Source organism: Hippoglossus stenolepis, chromosome 21, assembly GCF_022539355.2.
Source record: "Hippoglossus stenolepis isolate QCI-W04-F060 chromosome 21, HSTE1.2, whole genome shotgun sequence".
In the NCBI taxonomy this organism is placed as follows: Eukaryota; Metazoa; Chordata; class Actinopteri; order Pleuronectiformes; family Pleuronectidae; genus Hippoglossus; species Hippoglossus stenolepis.
Window position 1 is genome coordinate 11579880 of NC_061503.1, and position 13277 is coordinate 11593156.

Genomic DNA, 13277 nt, shown 5'->3' on the forward strand with positions numbered 1-13277 from the left:
GAGAGGGAGGACAAGCAGATGGAATCTTCTTCCCGTTAACAAACTAAAAAAAAAGAAGCTGTGAGGACTCAGGGAAATTGAGATGACAGAAGGTGAATGGACTTGTAATGAAAGTCTCAAGGTTGAGGAAACATGACGATCATTCTACGGAGACAAAAGAATTGCAGACACCAGGTAAGCGTGCAGATCACATCCGTCCTTTCCCCGAGACAAAAAAAATCGATGAAGACCAGAGCTTTGAGGAAAAGAACACATCGCGACAGATCTGTTAAAATCTTTGAATTTAATTCTTCTGCTCCTGACAAAAGTATGTGCAGCGAGGCTTTATGTGCATATGGTCTGCATGGAAGTGAGGTCACTGACAAAACAGCTTTAAGTGATGAGATAAAGGGATGATGCATGAACCTGCCAGATGTAGCCCAAACTAGAACTGTACTTTCTCCACTGCAACCTTCCCTCCTCCCTCTGCTCTATCGCTCTCTCCCTCTCTCCCATGCTCCCTCCCCCTCTTTCGCTTAATCTCTCACTCTCTCTCTCTCTCTCTCTCTCTCACACACACACACACACACACACACACCGTCTCAGATGCACACACGCAGGAAAGAGGAGAAAGCCAGCAAGGAGAACCAGCAAGGAGAACCAGCGGCGACGCGATGGGGATATTCTGCCTGCGTGGGCTCTGTCGCTGAGGCGTCCGGAGTTCAGTCCCAGTGTGTGTGTGCGTGTGTGTGTGTGTGTGTGTATGCGTGTGTGAGTGTGTGTATGCATGCGTGAGTGAGCGTGTGTGTGAGAGAGAGCCCCTGCTGACACCGTGCGGAGAAAGGGGAACAGAGGACAGCGGGTGTAGAGGAGGAAAAGAGAGGGGGAGTGTTGACTCTGACGGGGGCTTAGAGGGAACGTCACACCACTGGATCAGAGGACGCCAATGTGCAACAACTACTCCAACTACTGCTGCTTCGCCTGCGTGCCGCCGCCTGTCCGTCCTCTTAACTTCTGCCATGGCATAGCCTCCTCGTGCAGCTCGCCTCTAATCCGCCAAGGAAACGGGCATGCATGGGCACAACCAGGGATCTAGACTATCGCATCCTTTACGTCAGTAATTCACAGTCTGAGGTGAGTCGCTCCGCTCTGCTCTTGTCCTCTCCTCTTTTTCACCTCTCCGTCTGCAACTGCAAGAGTGTGTTTAAATCAAACCTCTGTCGGGGGGAGAAATCTGTGGGATCTGCTCGCTCTTTGGGACTGAGCCTGGGATAAGCCACAGGGAATGTCCTCATTGGAGATTTTCCCTTTGAGTCGACTGGTCACATATCAGATGCGTGTGGCAGAAGAAAAGAGGTAAAATCTCAGACTGTTTTTATGCTTAGTTTGCTCGGCTGGGGTGAAGTGGTGGAGGCAGACTTCAGCCATGCAGCGGTTGTGGAATGTGCAGGTGTTGAGTTCAAAGGACGATTCTGTCCGTTCAGAAAAACTTTAAACAAGAAAAACGTTTCAAATCTCAGGTAAATATGTGGTGGAGGAGAAAAAGTCAACCCCTCTGCTCCCTGATATTTATCAGATCTGACAGGTCAGGTTTCTCTGTTGGGGAGGATTTTGATCCAGATTTCATCTGACTGGCTCAGCATACAGAGCTGAAATCGTGCTCGCGTACAAGGGCTTGCATGATGCTGCATTTCCTCTCAGTTTTGCAGCTGAGTGAGCGTTACATAAAACACATTGATATCTGAGGCAAAATAATTGTTGCGTGAAGCTGTTGTCCCATTTATGGAGGCAGCCGTGTCTTCAGGCAGGTAGCACAGTGGAATATGTGAAGAGAGCTGAGCAGCAGACAGTTGGCTGCATCTGACGAGGGACCTTAACTAGAGACTAATCTAGATTAATGGACTGGGTAAACTCGCCATCGTCATACAGGCTGTGAGTGTGTGTGTGTGTGTGTGTGTGTGTGTGTGTGTGTGTGTGTGTGTGTGTGTGTGTGTGTGTGTGTGTGTGTGTGTGTGTGTGTGTGTGTGTGAGAGGAGGGGAGCGAAAGGGAGAGAGCACGACTTGCGTAGAACCCTCGCATCTTGACTGCCCTTCAGTTTCCACACAAAACACATGTCACTCCCACTCATCCCCAACAACCCCCACCCTCCCCACCTCCCCTCCAACCCTATCACAGATCAACGCCCTGATACCATCTCCCCTCTGCTCCACATCACTTTCTGCAGACACTGAGGATTGAGGGAAGCAGATGAAGATAGATAAAGACAGACAGAGAGAGAGAGAGACAGAGAGCAAAGGAGGGGAGGAGATTGTCTGAGAGAAATACTAGAGACCTTCTTCCTTTTCTTTTTACAAATCGAAGGGTAATATGTGCTGACGCGACATAAAAAAGTTCCCACCTGCAGCCACAGGCTTTTCTTGTACAACGTATATACAATTATACAAAATCGTCGGGTGTGGATAAAAGTAGGATGTTGCGTAGGAAAGAAATTGCACGTGTTCCTTCATTCGTCACTGCCTGTCTTCCTTTAACCTTCACGTCGCCTCTGTGGGAACTAAGCACAGCGGTCCTGGAGTGTGATGGCTGTGATGGCCCGATACTTCAAAGCAAATATTTATTTTTAGGAATCACTGATATCAGTGTGTGTGTGTGTGTGTGTGTGTGTGTGTGTGTGTGTGTGTGTGTGTGTGTGTGTGTGTGTGTGTGTGTGTGTTTACCCAGCGATGCTCCAGAGAGAAGGTGGAGGAAGACTGACAGCTCTGTCATATGCGTGCACACAAGAAAGCAGCAGCGTGTGCATGCCGCTAATGTGCCAAATCACTCCAAATACAGAGAAGTGGATAGGAAGATATAGAACAAGGCTGCAACTAAAAGAAGGCATCATGCACAAAACAAAGAGAACTGTCAGGGAGACATGTTATAGAAGTGGTCTGCACAGGTTACGCAGAACTTTCTTTTTTTGCATGACACCTGCCTCTCAGAATCAAGCAAATTTGGCCGACAGCGTGAGGGTGGGAGGGAGCCAATGAGAGCGTGGGGTTTCCAAACGAGTGGTGGAGTGTGCACTCGCCTCCCGTGGCCCCTCTCGCTGGGAGGGGTTCTCATTCATCCAGAAAACAAATTGCTCTCCCATAAAAGAATGACTGCTTTTGGAACAGGCCAGATGTTACCTTTCATGTGCTAATAGGATTATTCATTAAGAGTCCGATTTTTTTCCCCTGGGAGCGCCACAACAACACATCGCAGCTGAGGTGGATCTCGTGCGTCTGTTTTTTTCAGGTGGAGAAGCCGTGAGTGTGTGTGTGCGTGTGTGCGTGTGTGGACGACTTTAGGCGTCTGTTGCGAGAAGCAGAGGAAGACACTTTCGCACCTGATCCCACCTGGGTGTTGTTGCCGGTGTGCGCTGGTGTACGTGTGTGAAGCGTCGAGTAGGGGCCCTGTCAGCTGGGGCTCCGGGAGGCCCCGAGGCAGAGGAACAGAAGCCATGAGTTTTACTGGGAGTTTATGTACCGACCTGCCGATTGTTGTGTTATTTTCGGGGCGACAATTCTTTCCATTAAAATCTTATCTGCTTATTATTTCTGCAATTAACAGAATGAGAAATGTTCAGCGCAATTTCCCAGAGCTCAGGACAACTTGTTTTGTTCTGACCAGCTTTCGAAAAACTAGAATGAAAATGTTATTTCCAGGTACATAAAAGAAAATGTCAGTAGTTGTTTCAAGTGACAAATAATCAATTTTTATTATCGTTGTCAAATACGTTTTTGTAGGTCGATTAATTGTTTTGGCTCTAATTGTGGCTGCAAAACAACATTGTGGCTATTTCTGGACACAGGTTATTGATCTCGGCAGGTTTAGGGGTCAGAGGACACTGCAAACTGTCACTTTAAAAACGTACCCATGCTGTCACTCAGAGGACAGATTGTTAGTTAAAAGCTGCAAATGTATTTTTGATTTAACCAAGAATTATTGGATCATGACTGGTCCCTGCTCTGTGGTGAGTCCTGCACACTAAGGGAAGTCATACAATCCTAAAATGTTCATTGTAAACAGACCTTCCATGTGTAGTTGTGTGTGAATGTCTATAGGAGGAATGTGAGAGTTCGCTAGTTACACAACAACTTTGAAACCTTAGTGTCTTGAAAGCAAAGCGAGAGGGAGAGAAGATTGAACAGTCAGAGAGAGAGAAATCATCAAAGAGAAAGGGAAGGAAAGGAGGAAAAGAAAAGGAGAGAGATATAATGTGTTGTAGAAAGACAAAGAGCTGAGGGAAGGAGGGAGTGAGCTTATGCATTCTGAGTAGAGCAGGCAGCCTCTGCAGCACGCATGCTTTTCCTGAGGTCTGATCTCCATCTCGCCGCCGCTATGTTCACTGACGTATGGATTAGAGGCTTCCTGTGAATTCATCAAGCTCCCGGGAGCCCACCTGGGTGCAGGCAGAGTATACAGCACACAAAGCCGACTAACTACAATGAGTAAAGACCTAACAAAGAGAACAAGCACAATTCAGTGGTGACAAAGTGGGCAAAAATAATAAGGCTACGGTTCAAGGATAACACGTGACTGATGTCGACTGACTGTAGTTTCATGACAGCAATTTCATTCACTACACACTCCAGAGGTGAAAAGTTGAATTATGACGTTCACAGCACTCACTGAGAGGCTGTTAGTCTGTATTAAGTCTTTTAATTGCAAAGTCTCATGCACGGTCTTCCCTCACGTACACATTTTATTTTATGGGATTTTCAAGTGCACAACTGGACTTTAATATTCCACATGTGCAAAAACAATTTAACTTTTAGGCACAGGTGAATATTACTGATTTAACAAATTTATGAAAATAGTGTAGCTTGATAATTATTAGAGGGATGCAGGCCAGGTAAATAATAATACTTAAAATGTCAAATTAAGACTAAGACCTGTGAACTGTGCATAGAAGAATCTGCGTAAATATTAAATAATACAATTAAAGACCTGTTTATGGATGTATGAGTTCTTTCAATGCATTTCCCAAGCATTAGCATGGTGCTCAAAATGTGATGCCATGCTGACCTTGATATAAAAATAAATAAAACAATAACACAGGTCTTGATCCGACCCCCAACCTACTCGTCAAGTTTAATCCAAATTGGATTAAAGCTGCCCGATTGAATGCTGTGACAGAGACAGACAGTAGCGTGGGGGTAAGGATGTGAGGAGTAGTGCACACATGGCATTGCAATAAATGTGGTGCATATGGTTGAATCTATATATAGGGATATTCTCAAAGCCATGGATTAACAGCAAATCTGGATTCATCCAGTCACGCCATCAGAAGTTGATGTAAATGGTCTTTATAGTGTTTTGATGCAGATAACATTGTGACGCTGTAAACAAGTTTCAACAAGTTGCCAAAGAATAACAAAGGTATTAACGTTTCAGTAAACCTGGATCTGAGTGTGATCGTGATCAGGGTTGACACATGACTGGAGAAAACAATCAGGATATTTCAATAAATATGTTCCTGGTGTTATTTAGCCATTATTGCAATATTACATTATAATTCTGTGCTAAGTCTTCAACATGGTGCTTGGCAACAGAGCAGTAGTTCAGTTGACGGAGCAACAATTACTAGAGAGACAATCCCTTAAAACCCTGTGATTTCCAGTGGCGTTCCATCTCGCGGCATTAAGCTACCATTAAGTGACAAAGGATTTGCTGCGTTTGGTGTCGAACTAATGCACAGCGCTGCTGTTATCCCTCAACACTGACCTGTACAGTCAATCACTCAGCTATATATATATATACAGTATATACCCTCTCATCAAACCCTGAGCTTCTCTCGTGGTGCAGCACAAACAGAAAATAAAAACCCAGCAGTAAACCCTGCACTGTCAAATGACCTCACCAACACAATCTGAAGTAAACTATGAGCCTGCACATCTTTTTACTGCATAATCAGTGTGCTCTTAAGACTTTTTCAAAACACTACTAAGCCCCGTGTAATTATGAGGGGAAGCTCACGGAAGAAAGAAAAGAGGAAAACACAACACACGTTGATAAAGCTGGATTACAGGAAAGTTTGGAGCTCCTACTGTACGTCTGTGATGATGCTGCTGCACTCATTCGTTCAAGCAGCATCTGAGACCACGCTGAGCTGTAATGATGTAAAACTGCAGCGATAGGGGAGCTGGTAGCCCACTCTGTCTCTAATTCAAAAAATGCAAGCTGGCTGCACACATTTCCCTATTATTTTTATTCAGCAAATAAACACAGATGTGCCAGAGTCGGAAATTTTGACGAGCAAAGCCTCTGAAGATTGGAGGCTACATAGACTATATTGAAGTTTTGCCATATGTGATTGTTGAATATCTCATTACAAACGTTTGCATACGCGCCTCCAACATCTCTATTTCTCTGAGAGGGCTTTTCCATGAGAGGCGGAAAACCTGGCTGCAGGAGTTTGCCTCCATTCAGCCACAAGGACTTCGGTGTGGTCATTCATAGACGCAGGGTGATTCCTCCTTGCCTCACAGACAGTGTTCCAATTCATCCTTAAGGTGTTTGATGGGGTTGAGGTCAGAGCTCTGTGCAGGTTCAAGTTCACACCCAACCTCCTCCGTGCACAGGTCACCGTTAAGCAGATTAGCTCCACTCAGATTCAAATCAATCTTCATTTAAATGATCCGACATCGAATCATCTTGAAATCGATCTTTGAATATATTCCTTTTGTAGTCGATGGATTTTCCCCTTGGATGAGTTAAAATGACCCCCGTTGCATTTGCACATAGCGGAAGCTGCAACTCTGAGGGCGCCAGGAAAGGTTGAACTGCAGGTGATTGGTTGCATTTCAGATTTTTTTATAACTATGAGGACGACAAAGAGCTGGAGAAAAGCGAAACCGATATGTAATGTGCAACATGTGATTTTCAATGGAAATACCACAAATCTCAGGGACCGACAACAAGACATCAGCCAGACACACAACTTCCCAAATCTGCAAACATGTCAGATCGAAACAGAACCCCACTAGAGAAAACCTTTGTGTTGAAGTTACCACCCAATTCTGTCGTAACTCATGCAAGAATACACACCTGCACAGAATGTGTTATTGTTAGCAAATGGTGGCTTCCAAAGGCTCAACGATAAGACTCTAACCACACTACGTTTTGCAGTATGTTTAGTGTCCTAACCACTGCAGTTGACTGAAGAAACGCTTGTATAAACAATCAGAGCAGAGTGTGTGTTTTTCTGAGATGTTACTGATGATCGCTTTGAGTGTATCATATTTACAATAGCTGTCTGGTGATTCAATCTAAAGGTTATTCATAATAGACTGAAGATACGCGTGTTAGATTTGTTTTCCCATTCATTAGTCGACTTTACTTGAGAGTGAGTGTGCCGTCTATGCCTCAGACTCGCTGCACTAAAGAAACCACATTCTTGTAATTGCTGGTTGTGTTAAATTAAATGAAGGTCTTATATTCTTAGTCTTGTTTTAATAATACATCAGGTTTGTGGGTTCTTTGTACAAGTTAGAGCATCACTGAGAATGTATTTCAATCCAAGGAAAACTGGTAGAGTAACTGAAATATCCTTGAATGAATTAAAATTGAATCAAATCAAATCCGTGGTGATACCCAGCCCTGATGCTGAAAAGTAAAAGACCTTCCCCAAAGTAAGAAGCACAGCCTCAAACATAAATTTATTATGTAGCGAGATTTCCCTCATTTCAAACTAAGAGACCCAAAGCATGAAATACAGCCCGAGATCAAAGTGGTCTCACTAACTGTGTGTTGCTATATACGACAATTTGTTCTAGGCTGCCAGAGGAGTAACATACACTGAGCATAACTTAAAAAAATATTGAGTATATATGAGTAATATAAAAAAAATTATGGAAAATCCCAATGAACCACCCTGTTAAATGTTGAAACCAGAAACCCTGTTCCGACTGTTGTTGCTAATTGTCATGTACAGCCATATTTGCAGGGTTTAATCAATTCACCTGTTTTGTGATGCATGCTATATTAATGAATTTTCTCTTCGCTGGAGCAGAAGCGATAAAATAAAATTAGTCAGGCTCAAAGTTAGGGTAAACATTAAATCCCCAAGTGGAATCGGGGAAATAAGATTTCCACCTTTTTAAAGATTCTACCCACAGCAACCAAAAGTTCAATTAGGTAACTGCCAGTCACAAAACTGCTGACTCATATTATGCACCTCAAAAAATAATGCCAGTAATAAGGGATCCTGCTTTGAATTCACGGTGTGTTGCGTTAAATGAGCACTTGCTCTGAGAATAAAGACCATTTCCATTAAAGAATAATGAATTGCATTACCGCAGTAATGGGGACTGTCCTTGCAGCACCGCAAAGCTTCAAAGAACGGCCTCGAAACTCTTCCCAAGAACCGGTCATGCTCAACAGATTCTCGTCATGGACACAACTTCACTCGTGTCCCTAGAAATAACCCAAATAATGACCCCCAGTGCCTCTGTGACAGCTGTGTGAGCTGCGCTGCTGAAACAAGGTCAGAAGTGAATGTGTCTGATGTGCTTTGCCATGCGTACATGACCCCGTGTGGCCCGCTTGTTGGTAGGAAAATAATGGGTCAGTTCACTTCACTTACTTGCCCCTAAATGAAAAAAAGAGGATCAGGGCCACCCTAAAAAAAGGGACAGTTGTCACAGGATTGCGTGATGAGTCATGCTATTTATGCAAGAGGCCGGGGGGAGGCTTTCGAGCCGGAGGTGAGATGCGAGTGCTGCTACAGTTTCCCGGGCCCGGTGGGTAACAAATCAGATATGTGGAGTCACGGACGCATCATTCAGCCTGCAGTGCTGACATGTCGAAAGGGATCAACTTTAAATGAGGATATGATACAATAGCATGAAACTGGATGTGTTGTGGAGCCTGTGTAGAGGAGGAGGAGTAGAAAGGACTGAGAAATACGCTGTTGCTGTTTGTGCTGACAAACTCCATTCATTTCTCAATATCTAATGGTGTAGAACAGATTGGCATCTTGAATTGCTTTTGAACGTATTGAATATATTATTTATTATACTATATAGAAGCTTCCACCGAGGGTAACAGCTTAGTGTCTAATTCAAAATCTCATCTATTGAACTAACATGGAGAGGACGATGACAGGGATGGACCACGCGAGCCCGGCCATGCTAGTGAATAAATAATAATCTGGAAATAAAACGTCACATGGTCAAAACGGACAAGTGCCAGTGTCGGACATTCTTCATCCGAAATCCCTCACATGCTGCACAGCCAGGGGGACAATTGGAAAATGATTGAATTGGCTTGTGCTACACACGGAGCCCTGATTCACCCCCTTTGCTTTGTTTTGCATTCGATCTGCATTCACAGCTCAAACGACAGTGGCGAGCGGGTCAGCAGTCACCAAGTTATCGCATCTTTATGGCAACACTGTTCCTTGGAGTCCCTGATGACTACTAACGGTTTTATTTCCTGCCCTCCTCTGGCCTTTCTCTGTTAATAACTGCACTGACTACGGCGTATTCTTCCTCGAGATCTTGTGAATATGTTGTATTTTGTCAATTCTTCATGTAATGTGGCTCCGTACACGTACTGTGATTAGAGGGCAGCTCTGACTGCAATTTTCTGTCCGAGCCCATGAAAGAATTAACTGAGCCCCACCGGAGGCAGTCATTTTGTTTCAGAAACAAAAGCCGGATTTTTTGGGTGATAACAGGCACGTTTTAGAAAATTAAGAAAAGAAAAATTGGCAGAATCTGACCCAAGCCCAAATATGATTTAATAAATAAAGGACTTTTTGTTAGTTTCCACAAAAATTCCATTTCACTTTAGTCCCTTGTCAATTTCACTGCTGTATTTAACCGTCTGGAATCAAACAAATATCTGCCTGCACAGCACTAAGCTGCCATCTCGTCTACACGGGCATGCTGCGTAGCTCTCAGACTGCGTTTCCTGACACATTACAGGGGAAATGACTGGATGGTTTCAGGGGAGTACATTTGTCTTTAATGGCTTTTAAAGTTTCAAACATGACTTTCTTTTAAGACCAAAAAAAAAATCTGCTGAGGTTTTTCAAAGAAATCAAGGTCTTTGGAGAGATATTCACTGCAAAACGGGCTTGAGGAGGAGCAGCTCTTCAAATCTTGAGGACCTCATAATTATAGGAAAGCCTTTAACACCTATATTAATTCATATATTCAAGCTAAAAAATACTTTCGCCTAAGAACATCATCTACAGAAAAAATGACTTTATGATTATGCCAACATGTAATATTTTTGTATTTATAAATGATCCCACAACTCTAAAAGGGACTATTAATGTCTGTAAATGAGACTGTTATCTTAAATCGCAGATGAAATAGACAATGACAGATGGCTTTCTCTCACCTAACGGACAGACCCAGCACAATACGATGTATTAATACAGAACCAGGGCGATAATGTGATGGAGAAGACAGCGAGACAAAATGTCTTTTGTGTAGCTCCCAGCAAGGTAAACAGACAGGTTTCAAATGGGAAGTCATTCACTGTTGACGGTGAGCATTCAGGGCAGATAAGCGGAGACGGATAATTGTCCTATCTGATTCAGCATCTATATGAGCGTGTGGAGTGTTTGCTTATTGTAAATCAGCAGGCGGAGGGAGAATTACATTTCTGCCGGGGCCTCAGAGGCAAACTGCAGAGTTGTTATGTCGCTACCATACCTGTGGTAGTGGGGGAAAGATAATTCATTATCTCTGTTTAGGAGGTTTCTCCTCAGGGGGTTGTTTTACAGTTCTCTGACAAAGGTTTGCAGATATCGCCCACATTTTTAGCATCTCCAGATCAGATGGCACAGTCATATTTGCTGAGGGAGAGCAAATGTTCCTGCAAATAGGCTGATTTCCTATTTTTATTTGATTAGTAACTGTTAAAGGTCAGACAGGTGTAAACTGAGCCTTGTAAACTATGAAAATATACTGTAGACCTATGGCATAATGATCTGCACAGTGAACAGTGAATTGCCACTGTTAACTAAATGGATTTGAGTGTTTGAGTGTATGATTGTAAGCGTAGGGACTGATCACCACTGCAAGAGGGAGTAGGTAGTGAAAGATGTTTTTAACTGGCATCGACTAGCAAATAAAAAATTGTGCTGGAAATAATTGCCTTCATAGAGATTTAATGCTTCACCCTCGCAGTTTCTCAGTAAAAAAATATATAAAAAAGACGATGATGACAAGGAAACTATGAGATTTTCTTTCAAGAGTATAATCATATCCTTTATTCTCAAATGTAAAGAAAATCTATCTAATGTTAAACTCAATTATTTTGGTAATACTCAATTAGCTACACAAATTACTTTAAATGTTTCAGTTTCATTAAAATGTGTATTTGCTTTTTGGCTGCATAAAAAGAATTTTAGCATAAAATGTTGATGACACTATCGTAAAATATTCATTAAATAATTGCACAAGTAACTCCCTTCTCCCAAAGCTAGGAGAGCATGTGTGCTCTGTCGAGTGGGTTGTGTGCAAGTGTCTTTTTTAAAAGCCATTCATTACCAATGACTAACACAGCATCTCTTCTCCATGCTTCTCAGGAAACATGGTGAGCAAGGAGGGTGGCAAATGTATGCTCACCAACTCAGAGTCTGACTCGGAGGCAGCCCCCTTGCCGTCCACCTCGCTGGCACTTGAGGTGAAGTATTCCCTGGAAGCCAGTCGGCAGGTGAGGAAGAGGAACAAGGCCCTGCAAGTGCGTTTCAAGGATATCTGCGAGGCACAGAACGAGCAAAGGGAGGCAGAGTTGCAGGCGGCGGGGAAAGGTGGCAAGCCTATCTCATACAAAGTGGCGTACCGCAAGTACATGACTGTCCCTGCCCGCAGATCCATCCCGAACGTCACGAGGAGCACGGGCGTGCAGACATCACCTGACCTCAAGAAACGCTATCAGACTTTTCCGTTTGAGCGCAAAAAAGGCCACACCTATAAAGACGTGGCGGCTGTGGAAACTTATAAAGGTCAGAATAACGGTTTTGTCATGGAGGTGAAGCAGTCCAAGGCTGCTGAGCAGGGTTTAGATGAGGAGGAGGAGGAGGGAGCCTGCGGGGGGAGTGGAGTCCGGAGGACCAGGGCTCTGCTCCATACTAATGAGTGCATTGCCACAGTGGAGCAGCACACTGCACCTGATGGCCTGTGCTCTGACGCTCTGCTGCTCAGTTGCTCTGCAGACACAGACTGCCTTGCAGACACATCGAGAGGAAGTGGAGCCGGAGCACAGGCAGAGTACCAGCTCTGCAGTGTCCCATCGAAAGCCAGGACAGGATTACAACACAAGGAGGCCGATATAGGCTTGGTCAAGAGGCAGCTGCTCAATCTGGAGGAGGGCTCATCCCGAACCCTGCCGGACAGGGCCTCCAGGGTTTCGGGCCCCATCTCCTGGAACTCCCTAACGCAGGTGGAGTGCCTGGACAGCCCATCTGTGAGGAGCAAGCGGAAGAAAGGTCTCCAGCTCAACGGGCTGCAGAGTGAGACACTACCACGTTCCAGTAGAGGCTGTACAACACAGGCACAGTGCCACACAGGACAGCTATCTGCTCGGCCTCTAAGGGACATGGAGGAGCCTCTGTCGCCCTGCAGAGGTGGTGAGGCTGGTGGAGCACCGCCCGACCCAACACAGGAGGCCTGTAAGCAAATAGTGCCTATGAATCCGGACAAGGATGTTAAAGAACAGCTGCAGGCCATGGAAAATCTCATCAGCTCCAGCCAGGAGACCATCAAGGTGCTTTTGGGAGTCATCCAGGAATTGGAAAAGGGGGAGGCTCACAGAGAGGGGTAAGACATTTCATAGTCATCCTTTAGCCCATGCTTTACAACACTTTTTCTCTACTGGCATAGATTCTAATACCTCAACTCAGGGTCCCTGCTTATAGGGAGTACCAATGCAACCCCAGTGTTCTCTTTTCCCCTCATTTAAAATGGGTACAGCTCCCTGCATGGAAACCATTGGAATCATTTTCATGGAAGGTTACTTGAGGCCAGAGATGGCTGTGGGACTAAAACCTGACCTAGAAAAGTGCTGACTATATGAATAAATTCACAGAGTACTGGAATCTATGGCTGATCTCTTTAACGGCTCAGTATCGACACTCGCATCAGCAGCTTCCAACTTTAAACGGTTATTAAATTCACATTGGCAAAAAAATAAGAAAAGAAAGAAATGTCCAAAAAGTACAAATCGTGATTCAGAACAGGGTTAAACTGAGGAAACATCAGACAGATAGAAAACAGTTATGATTCAGCGTGAACAGGAAAAGTACCCTCTT

The 13277-nt window shown here is 44.3% G+C and overlaps 2 protein-coding genes across 7 annotated transcripts in view; one reads left to right on the top strand and one right to left on the bottom strand.

Moving 5' to 3' along the window:
- Positions 1-13277, bottom strand: part of dock1 (dedicator of cytokinesis 1) — a 170973-nt gene that overhangs the window by 65787 nt on the left and 91909 nt on the right. The window lies entirely within an intron of this gene.
- The window catches only part of LOC118100205 (inhibitory synaptic factor 2A), a 29325-nt gene continuing 16574 nt past the window's right edge, over positions 527-13277 (top strand). The window contains exons 1-2 of the mRNA XM_035145039.2: positions 527-1113; positions 11553-12786. Of these exons, the coding sequence (XP_035000930.1) occupies positions 11558-12786 (1229 nt within the window). The 5' untranslated portion in view covers positions 527-1113; positions 11553-11557. The remainder of the gene's footprint in view (positions 1114-11552; positions 12787-13277) is intronic.